This window comes from Silurus meridionalis, chromosome 7 (assembly GCF_014805685.1).
Source record: "Silurus meridionalis isolate SWU-2019-XX chromosome 7, ASM1480568v1, whole genome shotgun sequence".
NCBI lineage: Eukaryota > Metazoa > Chordata > Actinopteri > Siluriformes > Siluridae > Silurus > Silurus meridionalis.
This window is the reverse complement of record NC_060890.1, coordinates 24,929,342-24,955,869: the sequence shown is the minus strand read 5'-3', so window position 1 is coordinate 24,955,869 and position 26,528 is coordinate 24,929,342. Positions and strand designations below refer to the sequence as shown.

At 43.2% G+C, this 26,528-nt stretch overlaps 1 protein-coding gene across 1 annotated transcript; it reads left to right on the top strand.

Annotated features, from left to right (window-relative positions):
* Window positions 1-364: 364 nt before the first annotated feature.
* On the top strand, window positions 365-25,176 carry neurl4 (neuralized E3 ubiquitin protein ligase 4). Its single transcript, XM_046854259.1, is given in 30 exon segments — window positions 365-614; window positions 1,803-2,349; window positions 2,425-2,508; window positions 3,616-4,025; window positions 5,306-5,417; window positions 5,533-5,621; window positions 5,836-5,908; window positions 6,672-6,945; window positions 7,090-7,271; window positions 7,467-7,552; window positions 8,486-8,648; window positions 8,797-9,007; window positions 9,815-9,891; window positions 10,617-10,695; window positions 11,472-11,641; window positions 16,453-16,581; window positions 17,380-17,525; window positions 17,642-17,860; window positions 18,881-18,979; window positions 19,751-19,894; window positions 19,979-20,143; window positions 20,322-20,480; window positions 20,937-21,116; window positions 21,212-21,305; window positions 21,875-21,982; window positions 22,080-22,224; window positions 22,980-23,092; window positions 23,191-23,350; window positions 23,874-23,950; window positions 23,953-25,176. Coding segments are annotated over 30 exon segments (4,785 nt in total). The 5' UTR covers window positions 365-449; the 3' UTR covers window positions 24,078-25,176.
* Window positions 25,177-26,528: the final 1,352 nt, after the last annotated feature.

Below are 26,528 nucleotides of genomic sequence, written 5' to 3'. Positions count from 1 at the left end.
TTCATTATCATTACCTTTATCATCATCATCATTGCAATCATCACCATCATTATCTTCATCACCATTATTACCATCATCATTACTATCATCACCATCATCACCATTACTATCATCACCATCACCATCACTATCATCACCATTACTATCATCACCATCACTACCATCACCATTACTATCATCACCATCACTATCATCACCATTACTATCATCACCATTACTATCACCACCATCACCATCACTATCATCACCATTACTATCATCACCATTACTATCATCACCATCACCATCACTATCATCACCATTACTATCATCTCTATCACTATTATCACCATTACTATCATCATCACCATCATCATCATCATCATCCTTCTTGCCTTGTAAAGACCTGGGCTGCCGCTAGGCGTTCTCGATTGTCGCAAAGTGCCGTGAAGCGCGCCGCCCCAGCGAAGATGGCGGCTGAGCTGCACCCGCGCAGCGGAAAGCTCATCGGGCTGTCCAATTCAAACCGCACGGCGCAGCGAAACCAGCCGGTTCAGGAGTTTAATCACGGCCTGGTGCTGAGCCGAGAGCCGCTGCGGGACCGCGATGTCTTTACGGTCCGGATCGACAAGAAGGTAAACAAGTCCGCCTCGTCGGGCTCAGCTAGTAGTAGCTGCCGTCGGTTTGTCTGCAGTGCTGGGTTGAATCTCAAACCAATCCGTGCTCACTACAGAAGAGCACTACGGAAATATAGATACTGAATATTGATTGCACCCTAATTAGTGCACTTTGTTTATATTTGAGACGCAGCCCTTGGTTTACCCATAATTTGATCCTGAGGGACGGAATTTTTTTGTTTATTTCATTGTCACACACTAAAACCGAGTCTGTTTGATCTGTCTATTTATCACGGGTGCATATTTATTAACTTATGGTTTTTTCATTGTATATGGCCGCTATTGTAGCTGATGAACGTGTTTTTTTTAAACCTACCGTTTTTAATGTCAAACCCCGCCCCTTGCATTACGTACGACACGGGTTGATTCAATTTCTCGCCTTTCTATTGGCTGAGAACGCACCCTCTACAAAGAACTGTCCAATCCTGACACAGGGGGCCGGACTGTACGAAAACGGGTGGGGAAAGAAAAATATCAAGCTCTAGCTTAGCTCATTGACAGACGCGCTAGTACTAGTTAGAAATGAACCTTTATTAGGATTATAATATTTTAAAACATGTTATAGCAACAAAGAAACGTTTCAGCTCGAAATAAAAAACATAAATGCATTAAATTTGTGTTTATAAACGCTGAATAGTGTGTGCCAGCGCCATATTTGAAGCTATCTCTCTGACAGCCGGCTTGTTTGCTAACTACAATAAAAACAACTCGATTGTTGAAATAAAAATAAAACTTACGACGTGTTAGTTTACATTTGAAGCCAATACGGAGCCATAATGTGGTGTTTGAAAGCTAATTTTCTTGCTATTTTAAACTACAAGCTATTAGGTATAAATGTATGGGGTTTATATGGTTGGACGATTTTTGCTCAGTGGAAAATCGGTGATACTCAAACATATCGCGGTATACGATACATCACTGGGGTTGTTTTTATTTAAGAAAGCATCAATAACAAAATGGAGGTATATTTTATATATAAAACGAAGTGATTTGGTGTATATGGTGTTATTTTAGTGTTAAATCCACATGTATGTGGAGTAAAGAGTAAAATTACAGATCATTCCCTGAAACGATTTACCAATGTTGTTGTTTTTTTTTTTTTCGAACCTGTGACGTATATGTGGTTTGATCACCTCGTGTTTGTAGGTGAACTCATGGAGCGGCTCGATAGAGATCGGCGTGACGGCGCTGGACCCGGCCGCTCTGGACTTCCCCAGCAGCGCGACGGGGCTAAAGGGCGGCTCATGGATCGTTTCCGGCTGCTCTGTGCTGAAGGACGGCCGCTCGGTGCTGGAAGAGTATGGGCGTGACCTGGACCAGCTGGGCGAAGGGGACAGTGTGGGGATTCAGAGGAACGGCCTTGGAGAGCTCCACCTGTGGGTGAACGGGCAGGACTGCGGTCCGGCGGCCAGCGGGCTGCCCTCACGCCTGTGGGCCGTAGTGGACCTCTACGGGAAATGCACTCAGGTCACAGTGGTCAGCTGCGAGCCTCCACCGGATACACAGAGCGACGAGCGGGACGAGATAGAAGAAGGAGAGGTGGACAGGCCGACGTCTAGGCCGGCGTCTACGTCGGGGTCTACGGCCACATCTCCGGCTGCCCTCATGCCGGATCATGAGGACAGACCGGGGGGCATGGCTTTACCCGGGGTTCCTGCGATCGTTGCCTTGACAAACGGCTCAGCTGATGACGGTACTCGCAAAGAACATTTATATCAATAAAAACGAATGCTTGAGCAGTGATCTATAATAAAGCTTTTATTTTCAGCCTCAGCGCCCGAACTTACACGAGGACACGGACACAGACATGGCCGACCCGACAAATTCCCAAATAACTTCGATCCAGACACCGGTATTTATCCCTCAAAATATCCTTCAAGATATCACGGTTCGTTCAGGAACGATTCATTCGTTCTGAACGACTCTTTAATGTGACTCGGAAGAAGGAGTCATTTAAAAGAGTGATTCATTCTTCTTCTACTGGACACGCACGAGCAAAGCAGCACAAAATCTCCGTTAGAGATGTACAAGAAACAGAACTGAGTGAAACTCGATTCTCCTAGCCCGAGTCGTTCGTACTTTAAACACGTGACTCCCATATACACTGTGTAGTGCATTACACAGGAAACAGAATCGAGTAGTTGTCTCGAGTTATCTCATGAGTTCTCTAGTCCGAGTCGTTTGTTCTTTTATCACATGACTCCTGTAAATGCTACACAATGCAATTTTATTTTTTTATTTTTTTTTGTCCAAATTTTGAAATTATTGTTGTATAGGAGTCACGTGAAAAAAGCACTAACAACACGGACCTGAAGATATAAGTGGTGAAGCCACTCATTCTGTTCATCATTTGTCCTTAGCTGCAGTGTCATAATAAACCTATAGTTAATTCTGATCAAAGGAACCAAGTGAACTAAATGACTCAAAAAAAAAGATTCGTTCATTTTAACGAACGCGATTCAAAGAACCAGAGTCGCTAAAATGATCCGATATAAAATCACACTATCAGGATTTAGTTCAACTCAAAAAGCTTCGATGAAACACTGGCCATACATCAAATCTACGTAAATGTCACCTTTTTTTTTTTTATTATTAATGAGCCAATCAGAAACTAGTGGGCGGGGTTATGACAATCTGGTCGATACACAAAACAAGGAAGAAGGAAGGGATAGAAATTTCCACTCCTTCATTCGAGGTTATGATGATGACGACGAATGCAAAAATGCACGTCAAACTCGTGTGAAGTCTGATTCGAGGGCTCTCCGTCACGTCACGTCACACAGCCGCTAATTGGATGTAAATCGGATTTAGAAGAACTGGACGTGTGGGGAAAAAAAATTCCATTGAGGAGGAAAATCAGATTTGCACGTGTGTTTATCTTGCATTTTATGATGCAGTAACAATTTTGCCTGATTGATTGATTCAGCCTTTTGTTTATGTGCCCGGTTTCCACTCCCAGTCCTCACGGAGCACCAGTTATTCGACGTGTTTAACAACGCCATCGTGTCGCTGTACCGATCCGAAGATGAAGGAGGAGAGGACCTGGGTTTAGGAGGAACAGGCGGTTCGGGAGGAAGTTCCGACTCCTCAAGAGGGGGGACGGGAAGCAGTAACGGATCAGGAGGAAACGAGAACGGAAGCAGGAGCGGCAATAACAACAGCCCACCCGGAAGTGGAGGTGTGGCGGGAACGGTGATAAACAACAGTGGGATGACCACCAACGATGCGCTGCTGTTCCACGAGAAGTGCGGCACGCTGATCAAACTGAGCAACAACCACAAGACGGCCGAGAGGAGGAGACCGCTGGACGAGTTCAACAACGGCGTGGTCATGACCAACCGCCCTCTCAGGCACAACGAGATGTTCGAGGTGTGTGTGTTTGTGTTCCTCCGAACTGCATCGCATCAGTAACTGCTTCATAGGTCTCTTATAATGTAGGAAAAATCCAGGATCTCATATTACAATAAAAAATGATTATAAAACAATAATGACACTTTCTCCACAGGAAACTTCACCAGGTCATGCTTTTGCTCCGTTATTAACCATAGAACCAGCGTATATGCCTAAAAGTATTGGGACACTCGATTTTACTGGCCATGTGTGCTTCTTTTACAAACTGTTGGAAACACACATCTCCATGAAGATATGCTTTACATGGGTCAGAGCGGAAGATCTGCTCTAGAGCTCCAACCCTATCAAATATAAATGAATGTGAACGCTCACTGAAAGAATCTCCACAAAATCTTGTGGAACATGGTCTCGTTAGAGTGGAGATTATTATAAGGGTAAATCTGGAGCAAATGTGGAATGGGATGTTCAGTAAGAAGCAAATACTGACATGTGTTCACATACTTTTGTCTATATAGTGTACATTTTGTAATCAAATTACAGGTTATAGGTTAATCTCATATACCGTAATTTCCGGACTATTAAACGCACCCATATATAAGCTGCACCAACTGAATTTGACAAAGATGTTTATTTTGAACATAAATAAGCCGCACCTGTCTATAAGCCTGTCTACACTGAAACTAATGAACTTTACACAGGCTTTAATGAAAGACAGTGTCTGTTACACGGCTTGTATCTAAACAGTAGCCTACCAAGAAAGTCATTGTTCACTGTCTTCTTCCTTCCTTTCACAACTATTTCTCTCGAGAGTTTATCTTTTGGCATCGTCGTGCGTTTAAAAATCACCATCGGTGAATCTTTTCTCCCGATGCCGTGCAGCTCAGAACACAGGTGAAGTGTGTTTTCATGCCCGGTTGTTTTCAGCGTGACGAATGATTCACATTTCCTGTAGACAGTCCGAGTGAGCGGCAGGTCAAACGCCAGAGGAACATCATCCATATTTATGATGTGGTGCGGCCCGATTCAGTGGGAGCGCATCTGATTTAATATAAAGAGTTTCATTGGTTCACCTGAATCCGTTCCATTGGTCTAATGTTATAGGGTTCAGTTTTTTGGCTTGAAGTTTGTGAAACCGGGAAAAACCCAGTAAAAATCCATAAATTAGCCGCTTCGTGGTTTAAGCCGCGAGGTTCAAAGCGTGGGAAAAAAGTAGCGGCTTATAGTCCAGAAAATACGGTGTGTGTGTGTGTGTGTGTGTGTATATGTATATATATAATTTTTTTATTTTTTTGCTGTAGATTCGTATTGATAAGCTGGTGGATAAATGGTCTGGATCCATTGAGATCGGAGTGACGACACACAACCCAAACAACCTGGACTATCCTGCAACTATGACCAACTTGCGCTCAGGTGCGTTAAGGGAAATAAATAAGGGTGGGTTTTTGTTTTCCGGTGGTGACGTTTCTGGTAACACCCGTGTGTGTGTGTGTGTGTGTGTGTGTGTGTGTGTGTGTGTGTGTCTCAGGAACCATCATGATGAGCGGCTGTGGAATTTTGACCAACGGAAAGGGCACACGGAGGGAGTACTGCGAGTTCAGCCTGGACGAGCTCCAGGTGATGGATATGTTTAAACCAACACATTCTGCTTTCACACACACACACACACACACACACACACACACACACACACACACACACACACACGTTTGTGCATTTTTTATATTGTATTTCTGTTTACGTGTTGAACAGTTTCACTAAATGTGGTACTGTGTATGAATGTGACCAGATTTGATTTGAATTCATTGCGGTTGTCGCTGTTTATCTGTAGGAAGGAGATCATATTGGGCTGATGAGGAAAGCCAGTGGAGCGTTACACTTCTACATCAACGGCATTGACCAAGGTGAGTGAGCCGAGTTGATTAAATCCACTTTAATTGGCTCAGGAGTGAAGCAGAATTCAGTCTGAGGAATGGAAATGATGAAGGTGTGGATAGTGGAACAGTACTATTACCTTTTAAACATTACACACCCAAAAACTCGTCTTCTTTTTTTATTTATTTATTTTTTTAACATCTCATTTTCGACCTCCACTCTTCTGAGATGATGTTCCACTAGATTTCGTGGAAGGTCGTTGCTTTTGTTTATGCACTATGGCCAAAAGTTTGTGGGCACCTGTTTGTGGAAGATGGCTATGTGCCTCTTTTTGATCATCCCATTCCAGATTTAGTCTCCATTCTCTTTTATAATGATCTCCACTCTACTGGGGAGATGTTCCACTAGATTTGGTGTAGAGTTGTTCTTATTCATTTACAAAGGTGTTAGTAGGTTAAGTCAGGTACTGATGTAGGTGAGGAGGTCTGGGGTGCAGACAGCGTTCATGTACATTCATGTTCAATAGGGTTGGAACTCTATAGCAGGAGATCTTTCATGCCAACACACGTGTCTTCATGAAGCTGGCTTTGTGTGCAAATGCCATTCTGGGGCAGGTCTCCTAGTTCCAAAGACCTCCTAAAATTTTGGAGAAGAACCAACATATGGATAGGAAAATCAGGTGTTCCAATACTTTTGGTCATACAGTGTATTTATTAATATTGTAAGATACTATAATATATATATTTGTATGTATACATTTTTGATTGCTCTCCGTGTGTGTGATAACTTCAGGCGTAGCTGCTAACCAGACCCCGGGCGTAGTGTATGGTGTAGTAGACCTCTACGGCATGGCGGTAAAGGTCACCATCGTCCACAATCACAACCACAGCGACCGTTTACGGCGCAACAACGCCATCATGAGGGCTCTGTCCCCCGACGTGGGGCGACCCCGACCCGCCCTCTCGCTCACTACCGACCCTGATGCTCCGGACCGCCTACTTTTTCACCCTAACTGCGGGCAGAAAGCGGCCATCATCAGTGATGGCAGGACGGCCCTGCGACCTCAGTGAGGAAACTTTTTTTTTTTTTGCGAACAGACTGAATACGAAGCCAACGTGTAATGAAACCGTGTGTGTGTGTGTGTGTGTGTGTGTGTGTGTGTGTGTGTGTGTGTGTGTGTGTGTGTGTGTTTGTGTGTTCTCCGGCACAGCGCGACAGACGACTTTAATCACGGGGTGGTGCTTAGCAATCGCCCGCTGCACTCCGACGAAGTGTTCCAGGTGCGCATCGACAAGATGGTGGACAAGTGGGCGGGGTCTATCGAGATCGGCGTGACCACGCATAACCCCGCCTACCTGCAGCTGCCGTCCACCATGACCAACCTGCGCTCAGGTACACCTTTTACCCCCCCCGAATAACGGTCAGCGGCTGTGATGCGTTATAATCGCGAATAATCAAAGGGGCGGCGGTCGTGTAGGAGTGAAGACATTCAGGGTTTCTACCAGTTTGGAAAAGTGTCAAAAAGAAAAATGCAGAAATGTCCTGAAACGTCCCATAACGTCTCACAAGTTCTCCTGTTTCTCACAGGGACATGGATGATGACGGGGAACGGAGTGATGCACAACGGAACCACTATACTAGACGAGTACGGGCACAATCTGGACCGATTAAAGGTATGCTTTTCACTTACAGATAATAAAACTTTTAATATTGTCTTTATTCTGTATGTAGAATACCGATCGTATGGCTGAGAAATGTAAATATCATGACACAATGTCAATAGGAGTGTAAATGTACACGAAAGTCATGGTTTGTTACTTAACCTCGTTTTTTACTCACGATTTGATTCCATTTCGATCAGGGATGATTATTTATCAACACGGTTTATCATCGAATTAAATTGATTAAATAACATGAAATAATTGGAAAAATTGAATTAGTTTACATTTGTTAGACCCCATTTGGGTAATACAGATGTGTACAGACATGCTTTTTTATTATTTTTTTACATTTAATATAACGTTTTTTTAAAGATATGATCGACATAACTGTTCTACTTATTTCAGCAAACTTTAACGAATGTCTTAATTCCTTCCATCCTTCATTCATTCACTCCCCCGATATGCAGAATTGTCAGAATTGTCGTAAAAATGTTGGCGATGACGGGAAGCGGCGGCGATTTCGAGCATGCGCAGAACAATATGCGAGTTTTACAACGCACTACAAATCGTATTTTGGCGCACTACAAATCGTATTTCCAGTACGGAGTGAGTAGCCACATTAACACTGCGCTAATTCTTTTTTAATCAAAGAATTCATTATTTTTTTTTTATTATACCCCTGGCATTGTTGTGTATTTTTCAAATTCAATAATAATTAAAACACTGAGCTCATAGTGCGAGGCAGAGACTAAACAAACTTGCGGTCCACCACTTAATACGTTCCCAAGGGAACTCTGATTGTAATGAAGTTCCGCACGTAAAAAGGATTGCATTCGGTACACGTGCACCGAGCCGAAATCCCTGTACTGAAACGGCTCTGTACGAGTATGATCACAGTACACCCCTAGTTTATTATTACTGTGTGTGTGTGTGTGTGTGTACCAGGCCGGAGACACTGTCGGCGTGGTGCGGAAGGACGACGGCAGCCTGCACTTTTTCGTGAACGGAGTTCCTCAAGGCCCGGCAGCCTGGAACGTCCCGCCCAGCGTTTACGCCGTAGTGGACCTGTACGGTCAGGCGGCTCAGGCGACCATCATGGACGACATGGGTGAGAGAGGATAGCGCTTCAACAGTCAACACACACACATACACACACACACACACACACACACACACACACACACACACACACACACACACACACATTCAGCTGCAGTGTGTTATGTCAGTTCTCTGTCTCTCTCGGTCCTGTCCAGCTGATCTTCCTCCTCTCCCAGACGACAGCTCTGAAGGTCCGATCGCCCTGTCCCCCGGCAGCCCTTGTTCCGTCACCGGGGGCAGTGCGACCACTGACCTGCGCTTCCATCAGCTGCACGGCACCAACGCCGTCATCACCAACGGCGGGCGCACGGCGCTCCGTCAGAACTGCCGCAGCGAGTTCAACGACGCCATCGTCATGTCCAACAGGTGAGCGTGAACCAGGGGCTGCATGAGATACATCATCGTTCCTGCACCAGGTGTAATAACTATGATGTAGGAGAACTCTGTGTGAATAACGGATTCCATTCTCCTGCACATCAGAGTTTTCATTTCTCGACGGTCTTACTCTCTCTCTATCACATTCTTTATCTCCACTGATGGTTCTCAGTTTGAATTTCTTTATTTCCCTGTCTCTCTCTCTCTCTCTCTCTCTCTCTCTCTCTCTCTCTCTCTCTCTGCCCCTCATTCTCTCTCTCTCTCTCTCTCTCTCTCTCTCTCTCTCTCTCTCTCTGCCCCTCATTCTCTCTCTCTCTCTCTCCCCTCATTCTCTCGCTCTCCCCTCATTCTCTCGCTCTCCCCTTTATTCTCTCGCTCTCCCCTTTATTCTCTCTCTCTCCCTCTCTCTCTCTCTCTCTCTCTCTCTCTCTCTCTCTCTCTCCTCATTCTCTCTTTCTCCCCTTTATTCTCTCTCTCTCTCTTTTTCTCAGTATTATTTAGTTTGAAATTAAATGTTTTTGTGTGTTTTTTTTTTCATCGTTCTTGTTCATTTCCATGTTTTTGGTACAATATAAGACTCCTCCTCACTATTTTTCTCTCTCTCTCTCTCTCTCTCTCTCTCTCTCTCTCTCTCTCTCTCTCTCTCTTTCTCTCTCTCTCTCTCGCATTATTTCTATCTGTATACTAAAGTCTCTCTATTTCTACTCTGTGGTTGTTGAATCATTTATCACTTATAAAAACTGTTTCTGTGTGTGTGTGTGTGTGTGTGTGTGTGTGTGTGTGTGTGTGTGTTATCAGGTGCCTTCGTGATGGTGAGTTGTTTGAGATTGTGATTCAGAAGATGGTGGATCGCTGGTCAGGATCGATAGAAGCAGGTGAGGAGGAGGAACTGTGGTGATGTCATTCTGTGAAGTACAACACGAACTTCCTGCTCCGTCTCCTGCTTTAACCACTGACTATAAATAACCCCTGACTCACACACGCCGCTTTCTGTTTTCTCTCTAATCTGGAGAAATTAGAAGTGCACTACACTGTATGGCCAAAAGTTTGTGGACACCTGACCAGAAGATGTGCTTCTTTTGGTACATCCCCATTTTTTCTTTATATAACATAACAACTTTCACTCTTCTGGGAAGATGTTCTGCTGGAGTTTGTGGAGATTGTGCTCATTCAGATATAAGTAATAATACTGATGTAGGTGAGAAGGTGAGGAGGCCTGGGGTGCAGTCAGAGTTCACATTCATCAATTGGGTGTAAGCTCTATAACAGGAGATCTTCCACTCCGATGCATGTAAAGCAGATATTCACCGGTTTGGGTCTCTTAGTTCAAGTGAAGGCGTAATTCCACGCCACCGCATCTAAAGACATTTAGACACTATTGTGTGCCTTGTGGTTCCACATATGGATGGAAAAGTCAGGTGTCCCAATACAGTGTTTTTTTTTTTGATCTCCAAACATTTCGTAAAGAAAAAACTAGAAATAAAGTCTGAAATAAATGTTTGATATCAGATCCATGTGAAATGATTTGTAGAAGATTTGAACTGATTGTGTGTTTGAGGTGAATAATCAGGTTTTGATGGGTTTTTTTTTATTTTTTTAGGAGTATCTGCGATCAGACCAGAGGAACTGGAGTTTCCCAACACCATGACTGATATTGATTATGATACCTGGATGCTGAGGTACGTCCATCTCTGATTTTTACTTGAGGAAACTTCCATACATTGGTAGTTTTTGGCAATCTTTTTTTAACGGATTTGTGAGAGATTCATTCGGTCACAAAAATAAGGAGGCAAACATTTTGGAAACTTTTTATCGGAATTAATGGGAATGAACTGGGAATTTACAAAATTGCAGGTTAGTCTTAAATGAAGTTGGGGGGGGGGAACCGTATTAACGTTGGTTGAAACCATATTTAATGCAATTTAAGTTGAATTTCTACTTACACATTCATTAATCACATGCACACTGAACCCATGAACCCCTACAAGCGCTGCACATTCCTCCATTACGTAAAACACATCATTTTTTGTATCATGCATGGCAAAAAATCGTGGAGATTATACACGTAATTTACATTATTCTTACATACATTACATATATTTTTTTAAATTCCTGATTTTTGATATTCCTGATATTTGATTAAATTCCTAAATACTTAACTACAGAAATTCATCCAGTGTAGCGACAAGTCAAACACAGACTCCCGACAAAAAACTGAAGATTCACTGGTGTTTTTTTTATTTGTGCTCTGGAGCTTTCCACAACAGTGGTGCTGAACTGTCGCCGTCCATTCAGCACCCTGCCTGCAGCTGTGTTCTCAGCGATTTTGCTTCTTTGTGCGTTGGTTGTCGCACCAGAAAATGAGAACTTCCTTGAAAACAAGTCCTGCAAAAGCCTATTCAGATATGTATCCTGTTATCCACCTCCTCATGCCCCTCTTATCTCCCCGTTACAGCGGAACAGCCATCATGCAGGATGGGAACACCATGAGGAACAACTACGGCTGTGATCTGGACTCCTTGGGGACGGGCTCCAGGATCGGAATGATGCGTTCAGCCTCCGGAGATCTCCACTACTACATAAACGGGGTGGACCAGGGGGTGGCGTGTACCGGACTACCGCCAGGTAAAGGAGGACACAAACCACATTTATCCACATCAGCTACAGCGGCTTCTGCTGTTTTCACACACTTTTATTTTTCGCTTGGTCCAAACGAGTATGAATACGTCTCATAACCTGACGTGTCTCTCTTTCTTTGTTTCTCTTTTTCTTTATCTCTTTCTCGATCCAGATGTGAGTCTTTCTTTCGCATCTCTCTTTCTCTGTCTCTTTATTTATTTTTTCTCTGTTGATATATATTATTTTATTATGTTATTAATATTATTATATTACACTTTATATATACAGTGAGATTTTTCAGATTGACTGACCTTCATTCCATTTTCGTCTTTTCTCCTAAACTTGGATATAATATAGATTTGGACAGTAGTTGTATTCGCAACCCAATTCTGATTCTCCAACCTCTTTCTCCTTCTGCTCTCCTGCACTTCTTCATTCCACCACCACGTCTCTTTGTCTTCCTTTCTATTTCCAAATAGACAAGTACCTTTCTAGCTGTCTCCCTCATCACTCCTGCAGTAGTTCCCCAATCATCCAGCACCTCTTCACCACCACCGAGCTCCTGTCTGACCTCTTCCCTGAATCTCACACTACACTCTTCCTCCTTCAGTTTCCTCCATCTTATTCTTCTTTCAGTCCTCACTCTCCTCATCTTCTTCTTTACCTCCAAAACCATCCTACAGACCACCATCCGATGCTGTCTAGCTACACTGTCCCCCGCCAACACCTTACAGTCTGCAATCTCCTTCAGGTTGCATCTCCTGCATAGAACATAGTCCACCTGTGTGCACCTTCCTCCACTCTTATAAGTCACCCTATGATCCTCCTTCTTCTTAAAATACGTGTTCACCACTGTCATTTCCATCCTTTTAGCAAAATCTACCACCATCTGCCCTTCTACAATTCTCTCCTTAAAACCATACCTACCCATCACCTCCTCATCACCTCTGTTCCTTTCACCTACATGTCCATTAAAGTCTGCCCCATTCACCAACCGTTCTTTCCTAGGTACACCATCTACCACTTCATCTAATTCACTCCAGAATCTTTCCTTCTTCTCCATCTCACAACTCACTTGTGGAGCATATGCACTGATGACATTTATCATCATCCCTTCAACTTCCACCTTCACGATCATCACCCTATCAGAAACTCTCTTCACCTCCACTACACTCTTACTGTACTCTTCCTTCAGCATCACCCCTACACCATTTCTCTTTCCATCCACACCATGATAAAACAGTTTAAACCCACATCCAATGTTCCTGCTCTTACTCCCTTTCCACTTGGTCTCCTGAACACACAACATCTCTACCTTTCTCCTCTCCATCATATCAGCTACCTCTCTCTCTTTACCAGTCATAGTACCAACATTTAACATACCAACCCAAACCTCCACTCTCCTACACTTCTCCTTTCCCTGCTGTCTCTGTAGACGTCTTCCTCCTCTCCTTCTCCTCCTTTAGCCAGTAGTAGCCCAATTTCCACCGGTACCATGTTGGTTAACGATACCTGTGGCGGTCGTTGGTAACCCGGGTTTTGACCGATCCGGTATGAAATTCTGATTTGTGATCCGCATATTTGATTTGGCACATGTTTTACGCTGGATGACCTTCATAACACAACTCTCCCCATTTATCCGGGCTTGGGACCAGCACTAAGAGTGCACTGGCTTGTGCAACCTTAATGGCTGGGTTTTTTATATATATATATATATTTATTAGGGATGCACAAAAATGAAAATTTTGGGCCGAAACCGAAAAAGGAGGAAAGCAAGGCCGAAAACCGAAACACCGTAAAAAATTATGCCAATTATTATTACCATTGTATTTATGGCTATGACTGTGTACTAAACTTACTAAAATCAAGGCATTTTAATTGCATAAATTAATATTAAAGTTTTAAAGAATAAATCAATTACAAATTATGAAATTATTTATTTATAGCACATTGCAACAATGCACAGGATAAAATAAATTAAAATTAAAAACTTAAATGTTTAACTTAAATGCACTCATGTGTACATTAAATAATAATGTACAGGCCCTCTGGCCTGCTGAAAGGTTGTACAATTAAATATGTTCTTTTATAAAAACAAAGTGCATTCAGAACAAGTGCAACTGCTTAAAGATACAACACTACAACACTTTTACTGGGAAACTTCCTGCCTTTTCAAAAACCTCCACCACAGACGGAGTGCGCATGCTCGGAGGAGTTCTGCTTTTCTGTGCCGTGTTCCTCTCCTATTCAGCATAGCGATCGGGATGTTTGGATTTCAGGTGATAAATTAAACCCGACATGGAGAAAGTCTTTGCAGTTTTTTGTAATGTTTTGCAAATCGCAATTTGCAAATTTCTCAGATTGTTTTAGACATGCACGTGCAGGCCGCGGTTTCTGTTTGCGTCATCACAACACACTGTTTCGGCCGAAAACCGAAAATGCACTTTTGGGCCATTTTCGGCTGAAGATTTTCGGTGGCCGAATATTCGGTGCATCCCTAAAATATATATATATATATATATATATATATATATATATATATATATATATATATATATATATATATATATATATAAAATCATACATACATACATAAGGGCTGGAACAATTTCTCGAGTAATGCAAATACAAACAAATTATTTGCCTTGATGCTCGGTTTGGGCCATTTAACTACACATGAAGCATTGTGTTTCCCCACGGACCATTACAACTGACACACCACCCGCTAAACTCTGGAGTGCTTTGGACAGGTAAACTTTTCCAAAGTTTGGGAACATTTGAAACTTAAACATAAAGAAAACACTGTACTTTTAACTTTTTAAATTTTTTTTATGTAATCTGAAATAAATTTTTATATTTTTATTTAATTGTTTATTTATTTTATTTGCATTTTGTTGTAATATGGCAATTAAATTCACTAAAAGGGTTTAGTTTTTATTGCAAGTTCAGCAATGAATTGTTAATTTTGCTAAAAAGGAACAAATGACGTTAATTTTAAAGAGACCCGTCTTATTTTCTCTTGAATATTTAGTGTTGCTCTTTAATAAAGATAAAGTACTTCTTATCCGATTACTCGATTAATTGTTGGACTAATCGGTGGAATACTCGATTACTAAAATAATTGAAGCTACAGCTCTTTTATATATTTATATGTATATTATCATGAGTTAACTCATGATATTGCATATTATTATTTGTCCTAAATGTACCAAAAAAATAATACCTTTCAAGTTTTTGTTTCTCTAAACAACATGGGCATGAACAAATATTGATGCTTTATGCAAATGTATGTTTATTATAAGTGAAACCAAAATAAACATAGAGCATGAAGACTAAATATTCTTGTAAATGTTTTAAAGTAATTATCACATAAATCATCAGGACACCAAACATAAACATAACGTTTATTGTGTTTCCACACGGACGGTTTTAATGGCCGTATGTGTGCATCATTAAGGATTTTTGGATCTTGATTCCATCCATCCTTCCTTCCTTCATTCCTTCCTTCCTCTCTTCATTCCTTTATTCATTTCACTAATCCTTTATTCTTTCCTTACTTCCTTCATTCCTCCCTTCCTTCTTTTATTCCTCCTTTTGTTCCTTCGTTCCTTCCTTCATTCATTCATTCCCTCATTCGTTTCTTCACTCATTCCCTCATTCCTTCCTTCCTTCCTTCATTCATTCCCCCATTCCTTTCTTTATTACTTTCTTCACTTATTCCCTCATTCTTTCCTTCCTTCCTTTATTCCTCCTTTTGTTCCTTCGTTCCTTCCTTCATTCATTCATTCACTCGTTCCTTCCTTCACTCATTCCCTCATTCCTTCCTTCCTTCCTTCATTCATTCCCTCATTCCTTTCTTTATTACTTTCTTCACTTATTCCCTCATTCTTTCCTTCCTTCCTTTATTCCTCCTTTTGTTCCTTCCTTCGTTCCTTCCTTCATTCATTCATTCCCTCATTCCTTTCTTCACTCATTCCCTCATTCCTTCCTTCCTTCCTTCATTCATTCATTCCTCATTCCTTTCTTCACTCATTCCTCATTCCTTCCTTCCTTCCTTCATTCATTCCCTCATTCCTTTCTTTATTACTTTCTTCACTTATTCCATCATTCCTTCCTTCCTTCCTTCCTTTATTCCTCCTTTTGTTCCTTCGTTCCTCCCTTTATTCATTCCTCCAATCCTTCCTTCCTTCATTCCTCCCTTTTTCCTTTATTCATTCCTTCCTTCATTCATTCCCTCATTCCTTTCTGAACTCATTCCCTCATTCCTTCCTTCCTTCCTTTCTTCCTTCCTTCCTTCCTTCATTCATTCCCTCATTCCTTTCTTCACTCATTCCCTTATTCCTTCCTTTCTTCCTCCCTTCATTCCTTTATTCATTCCACCAATCCTTTATTCTTTCATTCATTCCTTACTTCATTGCTTTTTTCATTCCTTCCTTCATTTCTTCATTCCTTCCTTCCTTCTTTCCTCCATTATTCCCTCATTCCTTTCTTCACTCATTCCTCATTCCTTCCTTCCTTTCTTCCTCCCTTCATTCCTTTATTCATTCCACCAATCCTTTATTCTTTCCTTCCTTCATTCATTCCTCCAATCCTCCTTTCCTTTATTCATTCCTTCCTTCATTCATCCCCTTATTCCCTCCTTCATTCCTTTCTTCATTCCTTCCTTCGTTCATTGATTCATGTATTGTGTGATAGTTGAGATACAGTCTTTGAAAACACAATAGAAATATAAAAGCATGGATAAAAGCATTAATACAGATCTCTCTCTCTCTCTCTCTCTCTCTCTCTCTCTCTCTCTCTCTCTCTGTGTGTTTCAGACGTGTTTGCTGTGATCGATCTGTACGGTCAGTGTGTTCAGGTGGCAATCACAAATTCCTCTGGTCCTCTTGACAACAGTTTGTGCACCAGCAACATTACAGAGAAAAGTTTCCCAATACACTCACCAGGTAGTGTGTGTGTGTGTGTGTGTGTGTGTGTGTGTGTGTGTGTGTGTACTTGTATCTGTAAGTGAGTGTGTTTTTGTTTGTGTGTGATAGTGTGAGTATGTCTGTGTACTGGTTTGTAAATTTCTGTGTCTTTTTGTTCGTGTGTGTGTGTGTGTGTGTGTGTGAGTATGTCTGTACTGAATTATAAGTTTGTGTTTGTGTCATTTTGTGAGAGACTACCAGGCAGGGCTGACTGTGTGTATGGGGATGTGTGTGGAAAAGCAGAGGTTGCCAGGTGAAGGCGTTTCAACCCGTGAGTATGTGCAAGTTACTCATTGGCCTTGAGGAAAGAGGAAAGATGCGCATTACCGCGAGTGTGTGTAGAAAATAAAAGTCTGTTGAACCATCGCATGTCGTCTCTTTCTTCCGACCCGGAACCAGTGAGATCTGTTACAGACTTGTCATATTGCCACGTGATGTAACAACTTTAATTCAGCAAATCCTACATAGTTCCTCTCAGTTCAGTGTCCGTCTGCTCGGCATCTACCTTCACCTGGTCTCCGCGCGGCAAAGTCACTTGACCACACGTGCACTGCTTAAACTGCACGTATTTATTTTATCAAATCGCAAAATTTGCCTTCATATAATCGCACAACCCGACATCACGATTGTGATACGAGCGTGTATGTGTTTTTTTTGGTTTTCTGAGAGTGAGGGTATAAATGTGTGTTTGCCTAAGTGTGCATATTTGTGTGATTGTAAAAGTGTGTGCGTGTGTTCCCTTTAATTAAATAAATCGTTTTGTATGTCTCCCTCTAGTGGCAGGAGTGGCTCATCGCCTGCACAGCAAGCACGGGAAGAACGTGGTGTTGCTGGGAGATGGCTGCCAGGCAGTCAGGGTGGGAGGATATTCTCACGGCATCGTCTTCAGCACAAAGGAGCTCAAGACGGATGAACTGTTCGAGGTGAGATCCTGGAAGAGGTTGTATGAATGGCCCCCTGCATTTATATGTGTCGGTGTATTGATCTTTACCGCACTATGTGGTACAACATCAAAGAGTTTTGCTCTCTGCTTCTCCAGGTGAAGATCAACGAGGTGGATGAGCAGTGGTCTGGGTCGCTACATATCGGCCTGACCACCCTGCAACCCCCGGACCTGCCCTCTTGCCCCCTAAGTGGCCTGTCGCCCTCACTCACTCAACTCAGGTCAAAAGTCACCTGGCTGCTCGCCGGGTCGGAGGTCAGACGCAACGGTGTTCTGCAGAGACAAAACTTCGGCTGCTCGCTAGACCGACTGACGGTGAGAGAATCAAATGCAGACATATTCAATTAACAGGTGCTTTATAGCAGGATTAAATACTCACAGGGGTGAATGAACAGGTGCGTTACAGCAGGAGGGGTGAATGAACAGGTGCGTTACAGCAGGAGGGGTGAATGAACAGGTGCGTTACAGCAGGAGGAGTGAATGAACAGGTGCGTTACAGCAGGAGGATTGAATGAACAGGTGCGTTACAGCAGGAGGAGTGAATGAACAGGTGCGTTACAGCAGGAGGGTGAATGAACAGGTGCGTTGCAGGAGGGTGAATGAACAGGTGCGTTACAGCAGGAGGGGGTGAATGAACAGGTGCGTTACAGCAGGAGGGGGTGAATGAACAGGTGCGTTACTGCAGGAGGGGTGAATGAACAGGTGCGTTACAGCAGGAGGGGTGAATGAACAGGTGCGTTACAGCAGGAGGGGGTGAATGAACAGGTGCGTTACTGCAGGAGGAGTGAATGAACAGGTGCGTTACAGCAGGAGGAGTGAATGAACAGGTGCGTTACAGCAGGAGGGGTGAATGAACAGGTGCGTTACAGCAGGAGGGGGTGAATGAACAGGTGCGTTACAGCAGGAGGGGGTGAATGAACAGGTGCGTTACTGCAGGAGGGGGTGAATGAACAGGTGCGTTACAGCAGGAGGGTGAATGAACAGGTGCGTTACTGCAGGAGGTGAATGAACAGGTGCGTTACAGCAGGAGGGGGTGAATGAACAGGTGCGTTACTGCAGGAGGAGTGAATGAACAGGTGCGTTACTGCAGGAGGAGTGAATGAACAGGTGCGTTACAGCAGGAGGATTGAATGAACAGGTGCGTTACTGCAGGAGGAGTGAATGAACAGGTGCGTTACTGCAGGAGGAGTGAATGAACAGGTGCGTTACTGCAGGAGGGGTGAATGAACAGGTGCGTTACTGCAGGAGGAGTGAATGAACAGGTGCGTTACTGCAGGAGGGGTGAATAAACAGGTGCGTTACTGCAGGAGTGAATAAACAGGTGTGTTACTGTAGGTGGGAAACCGTGTAGGTGTAAAGAGATGCAGCGATGACACAATGCACGTCTTCATCGATGGAGAGGACATGGGACCTGCTGCTACTGCTGTGGCTAAGGTGTGTATATATAGATACACAGATACACACCTGTTGTGAGACACACACCTGGTCAGTAAGACACACAGATACAGAAAGACACTACTACAGTACACACAGATAGAGTGAGAGAGACTTTGAGAGGGACACAGTGAGACAGACTAACACACTCAAGAGACACACAAATTGATTGACAGAAAGACTGGGAGAGAGACAAACACATGTTTAAGGGACACATAGTGAAAAAGAGACACCCAAAGTGATAGACTTAGAGACATGGAGAAAAAGACACATATTTAGGAGACACACACAGTTAGAGAGACACACACAAACTGATAGACAGAGACAGGGAGAGAGACACATGTTCAAGAGACACATACTCAAAGATGAGACACACAACGTGATAAACTGTGAGACAGGCGTGCACGCAATGCAAACAAACACACACAGAGACAGAGACACACACACACACACACACAGATGGAGAAATACACTGATAGCTACACACATAACCTGTAAGAGAGAGGTAGAGACACACACATGTCCAAAGAGAGAGAGAGACACACACATACAGAGACATAGATATATATATACACACAATCAGAGACGGGGAAAAAGAGAGACACATTAAAACACACATGTACAGTTATATATACAGAATGACCTGGATACACACAAATACGTTAACACTGTTGGATTATAATCCTGTGTGTGTGTGTGTGTGTGTGTGTGTGTGTGTGTGTGTGTGTGTGTGTGTGTGTGTGTGTGTGTGTGTGTGTGTGTGTGTGTCAGAACGTGTACGCAGTGCTGGACCTGTACGGGAAGGTGACGGCCGTATCCATTGTCAGCTCCACCGTGGTGGAGGATACGGACAGTGTAAAAGCTCCATCCCTCTCTTCGGACAGCTGCAGTGAGGGAGAGGACGAGTCCACAGCGGTCAGTCACGGGGTCAGGACAGGACATGCAGCATCACTCACCACCTCACACTGTCTTACTCTGATCCCTGTGTCCTCTGTCCAGTGCGAGAGCGAGCCTGCTGCGGTCCCCGTTTCGATGTCCTTCCTGGAGAACCACGGGAAGAACATCCAGCTTTCCAATCAGAACCTGACGGCCGAACGAGTCTCGAGTTATAACCAGGGCCTGCTGGTCACTGCACAGGCTCTGCCTCGCCAGCAGCTCTTCCAGGTGATACACGCGCACACACGCACACACGCGCACACGCGCGCACACAAGTTTTTCCATTGACCCTGCACGAAGCTACAAATACACAGATTGACAGTTTGTTGCTATATTTTATGTTCTGAAACTTGAACATCTAAACGTTTAAAAAGAAATACTAAACGTCTCATGTCCTTGTGTCCAGTTTCAGATAGACAGACTGAACACATCGTGGACGTCGTCTCTCTCTCTGGGTGTGATCGGTCACTCTCCAGATCGCCTCAACTTCCCCTCCACGGCCTGCTGCCTTAAACGCTCCGTCTGGCTGCTGCAGCGAGACTCTGTCTTCCACAACTCACTGAAGGTGATCTGTCTGTCCGCCTGTCTGTCCGCCTGTCTGTTTGTCTGTCTTTCTACCTTCCACAACTCACTGAAGGTGATCCGTCTGTGTTTCTATCTGCTTCTTTGTCTGTTATCTTGTCTGCCTGTCTGTTTTTGTCTGTCTTTCTTTCTTTTTGTCTGCCTGAATAGCTTTTTTTCTTTCTGTCTATCTGCCTGCCTGTCTGTCTTCCTCACTTTTGACTGTCTATCTGCCTGTTTTCTTTCTTTCTTTCTTTCTTTCTTTCTTTCTTTCTTTCTTTCTTTCTTTCTTTCTTTCTTTCTTTCCTTTTTTCCTTCCTTCCTTCCTTCCTTCCTTCCTTCCTTCCTTCCTTCCTTCCATCCATCCATCCATCCATCCATCCATCTCTTTTTCAGCATTGCATTCCTTCCCAGTGTAATCTAGTTTCTCTTTCTGTATTGTACACATTGTCCTCCTCAGATCTGTGAGAACTATGGTCCGAACTTGGACACGTGTCCTGAGGGGACGGTGTTGGGTCTGCTGGTGGACGCTAACAGCTGTCTGCACCTGTATGTGAATGGGATGGACCAGGGTGTAGCAGCACAGGACATCCCGAGCCCATGCTATCCACTAATCGACCTGTATGGCCAGTGTGAACAGGTCTGTACACACACACACACACACACACACACACACACACACACACACACATTTAGTAAAGAAAATGATAACACAGGGATGTAATTATAAAACAGGTTACCATAGTGACCAGCCACATGGAGGCCGTGGGGGCAGAGAGTGGAGAGGTGCGCTGCCAAGGAGACATGGAGAAAGCAGACATGGTGGACGGTGAGTGAACCTCGTCTCAACTCTGTCTTAACTCGTCTCATCTCTGACTAAACTCGTCTCATCTCTCTCAACTCGTCTTATCTCTGTCTAAACTTCTTAACTCTCTCAACTCGTCTCATTTCTCTCTTAACTTGTCTTAACTATGTCTAAACTCATCTCAACTTGTCTACCCTCGTCTTAACTCATTTAAGCTCGTCTCATCTCTGTCTCAACTCGTCTCACCTCACCTTGTCTCACCACAGACTTATCCATTTGTCTGTCTGTCTTTCTATACCAATGTAAAATTATTGCCATTCCATCCACCCATCTATGGATCTATAGATCTATCTATCGATTTATCTATCTCAGTCTAAAAGTTTTGGCACTCTTTGCCACACTTTCAGCATTGAGTTTGTACAGTATTATTAACAGACCCACTGTAGTATTATGACATGGTGAGAGGAACGCCGAGTTCCTGTGTGAAGCAGGTGTGTGTGCAGCAGACGAGTACTGAGGAACGTGTTTTCCTGCCAGAGAAGACGATCCTGGACATTCTGACTGTATTTTCGTGTTTGATTTGTTTCTTTCAGGAATAAAGGAGAGTGTGTGCTGGACGCCTCCTCCTGAGGTGAACCCCAATAAGACGTGCGAGTACCAGGCTCTCTGCTCCAGATTTAAGGATCTGCTCACACTGCCAGGTTAGACCAGTTTAACCCTGCCTTCTCTTACACATGTACACCTCCATTACATCTCTCTCTCTCTCTCTCTCTCTCTCTCTCTCTCTCGCTCGCTCAGATGGCTACTTCAATGAGGACGCCAAGTATAACCTTTGTTACTGCGAGTCCTGCCATAAGCTGCGTGGTGATGAGGCGTATTACAAACGTGGAGAACCACCACGAGATTACGCTCTGCCTTTCGGCTGGTGCCGCTTCGCCCTGCGGTCAGTCTCTCTCTTTCTCACACACACACACGTACACACACGCACACACACACATATCCATATCCACACACACACACATATCTACACACACACACCTCCACACATATCCACACGCACACACATTTCTACGTGCACACACGCAAACACACACATATCTACACACACACACCTCCACACATATCTACATACACACACGCACACACATTTCTACGTGCACACACGCAACACACACATATCTACACACACACCTCCACACATATCTACATACACACACACGCACACACACATTTCTACGTGCACACACGCAAACACACACATATCTACACACACACACCCTCCACATATCTACACACACACACACATTTCTACACATTTCTACACACATAGCTACACACACATCTACATTCACACACACACCCTCCACACATATCTACACACACACACCCTCCACACACATCTACATTCACTCACTTACACACACAAACACACACACACACACACACACACACACACACACACACACACAAAACTCACTCACCACCAACACACATCTACATTTGCTCAATTACAAACACACACACACACACATACACACACACTCTCACTGTAACTGTGCAACTGTGAGGAAGTGTGGGTGTAAAATTGTGTAACTGTGAGTCAGGGTTAGTGTAAGTGTATGTATAACTGTGTGTAAAAGTGTGTATAACTGTGAATAAGGTTGTGTGTAACTGTAAAAGTGTGTGTGTGTGTTACAGGATAAAGCCTCACTGTGAGATAGCGAACAGCTATAAGAAGTGGCACATCGCGTATCACGGGACGAGTGTAGGATCTTTGCGCCGCACGCTGGACCACAGTCAACTTCTACCTGGTCAGTACTCACACACACACACACACACACACACACACACACACACACACACACACACACAGCACACAGGGCTGAATGGTGGTGTTCCTCTGCAGCAGACGCCTCGTCCGTGTTCTCGCCGTCTCCGGTGAAGGTGGAAGGTCACGGCAGCTACAGTGAGCCGGAGGAGAACAGCGCCCCCGAGAGGGAGGTTCCTCGCGTGCACCTCTCCCCCACCATGCGCTACTCCGGCCTCGAGATCTTCTCCCCTAAAGTGCAGTACGTCTCATCAACTTCCTGCTTTACACACACACACAATACAGGCAACCAGAAACAGATAAAAACTCAACAATGCAGTCGTACTGTGTGCCCTCTCTCTCTCTCTCTCTCTCTCTCTCTCTCTCTCTCTCTCTCTCTTTACTGTCTCTGTCATCTTTTCTTTTTCTCTCTGTCTCTCATTCGCTTGCGTTTCCCATCTATCTTTCATTTTCTTTTATTTGATTGTTTTCCTGTATTCTCTCTTTTCCTTTGTTGCTCTCTTGTACTTCTCATTTTTCTTTCTTTCTGTATCCCTCCATCAGTCTGTTTGTCGTTCTCTGACTCTGACTTTTCTTTCTTTGTCTTACCTTCTCTCTCTCTCTCTCTCTCTCTCTCTCTCTCTGTAGGGTTAGAGTTCAGGTTCAGGACATGTTTAGGTTGAGTGTGTACACAATGTTGGCGTTTACACTCGCGTGTGTGTGTGTGTGTGTGTGTGTGTGTGTGTGTGTGTGTGTGTGTGTGTGTGTGTGTGTGTGTGCTGCAGATTCCGAGACCCTCGCTCCCTGCGCTGTCACCACGCCCAGGTGGGCTTCCAGGTGTGTGTGCGTCCGAGCTCCTACAAGGTCGGCCTCAGTCTCTGGGTCTCAGCGAACCGCTCGATCCCCGATTTAACAACACTGAGATCGAGTGGATCACCAAGGAGCAGGGAGGAACCCTGCTGTACGGCCTGCTGATCCGCGTCGAGTGACGGGGAGAGAGAGAGAGAGGAGAGAGAGAGAGAGAGAGAGAGCAGGCTGCTGGTCCTGCTTTCTGAGAAATTAAGCTCCTTTCTCTCTCTCTATTTTTTCCCTTTTTTTTTTATTTAAAGATAGTGTTTTTTTGGGAGACACTTCCTGCACTTTATGTTTCGGACCCCAGCAGACGATCTCTCTCTCTCTCTCTCTCTCTCTCTCTCTCTCTCTCTCTCTCTCTCTCAATATATATTATCCCTCTTTATCCATCCTTCTTGATTCCTCTTTATCTATCTCTCTATCCCACTCTTTTTTGCTGTCCCTCCTTCTATTTATCCATCTCACTTGCTCCCTCTATTATTTCTTATTCTCTTTTTCTCCCTTGTTCTTTTTTCATCAGTATGTTTTTATCCTTGTATCCTAATTTCGCTCACTGTGGCTCTCTTTCCTTGTCTCTTTCCTTCTCTCTCTCTCTCTCTCTCTCTCTCTCTCTCTCTCTCTCTCTCTCTCTCGATGGTTCTCCTCCTCTCTGTAGCACAGGCCTGTTTTTTTTTTTTTTTTAACTGTTGGTAAACAGACTCAGTACCGCCCCCACCTGGCACTACACAAAGACAAGCTAAAGAGTAAAAACAAACCAGGAAACAGACTTAAAGAAAGCAGGATCATGAAGCTCTTCAGTCCAGGGTTCAGGTTCTCGCTGTTCCAATTTACACAGGGGAAGATTTTAAACGTCGCACACAGTGTTACATTTTTACTACATCCTGTTAAACAAACAAAAACAGAGGTCACATCGTCTTTCATCACCACCGGCTTGTGTAGAGTGGAACTGTCTTTCTCATTCTCTCTCTCCTCCTTTACTCCAGAGGAACCGTACAAACTCCCCTCCTGGTTCTGCTCGTGCTCCAATATCATAACAACTGGAAAAAAAAGAACAGATACCTCTCTCTCTCTCTCTCTCTCTCTCTCTCTCTCTCTCTCTCTCTCTTCCCCCTCTCTTTCTCTCACCGAAAAGCTAATTATTGTAATGTCTGAAGGTGCAACAGACGGAGCGTTCACCACTTCATTATCTCCCGTCTCAGCCAGAATAAAAAATCCTTTGTGCTCGTAAATATTTAACCCCCTCCCCCCCTCGTCCTCTCAATCTACTCTTACGCTCCAGTGTTCTGAAATCCATCTAATGTAAAATCAAAAAAAAAAAAAGTAAGAAAAGAAAGTTTTGTCTCAAGACATTTTGGGAAATGAAGTTTAAACTGTTTTGAGTTTACATTTTTTTTTTTCCTTTTTTTTTTTTGTTTAAGAATGTTTACCGTCACTCGCGCAGGTTTTTGCCCTTGTCGATTCTTTTTTTTTTATTTCATAGTGTCGACAATTCAAATTAGACTCCGCCCCCATATCTAATATAAAATAAATATAATTATTAAAAATAAAAAAAAAATATTTTGTTGCCAACTATAAACTACTTGAGTGAAAGTTTTGACACCCACCTCACCGCCACGGACAGTGTCTGAAAGTATGCTTGCTATAAAACTGAAATGTGAATATACACACACACACACACACACACACACACACACACACACTTTGGGGTTGATGTTGGCCCATTTGCTGCTTTTTTTTTTTTCTTTCTTTTTTTTCAATCATTACTTTATTATTTGTCGATGTCGGTTTTATTTGTATTTTATTACGTTGTACAGCCTGTTACATAACACTTATCTTCCTGATTTGTAAGAAAATAAAAATGTATATATGAAAAAACAACAACAAAAAAAAACCTTCACACCATCTATCTTGTCTCATCCATGAAGAGGGCAAAATTATTGGCACCCTCACGCAGAAATTATATATAAAATGATTAATAGAAAAAGCCTACGCTTACCTTTTTGATCTCACACACACACACACACACACTACGTCCAAAAGGATCTCAGAATGTTGTAAAATGAAATTTCTCCTTTAGGTCTAACCTATCTATCTCTCTCTCTCTCTCTCTCTCTCTCTCTCTCTCTCTCTCTCTCTCTATATATATATATATATATATATATATATATATATATATATATATATATATATATACAGTGCCCTCCACAATTATTGGCACCCCTGTTTAAGATGTGGTCGTGGACTTCAAAAAATTCTCCTTTTTTATTTTAAACAACATAGAACCCAAATGCAAAAAAGAAAAATCCAACCTTTTATTTAAGTACATTACTTTGGTGGTAAAAAAATCACACATTAAGAAAAAAAAAAAAAAAAAACTTGAAATCATGTGTGCCACAATTATTGGCACCCCTGATGTTAATACTTTGTACAACCTCCTTTTGCCAACAAGACAGCACTTAATCTCCTCCTATAACATTTCACAAGATTGGAGAACACAGAGAGAGGATTTTGACCATTCTTCTTTGCACAATCTTTCTAGATCATCCAGTGTCCTGGGTCCTCTCTTATGCACTCTTCTCTTTAGCTCG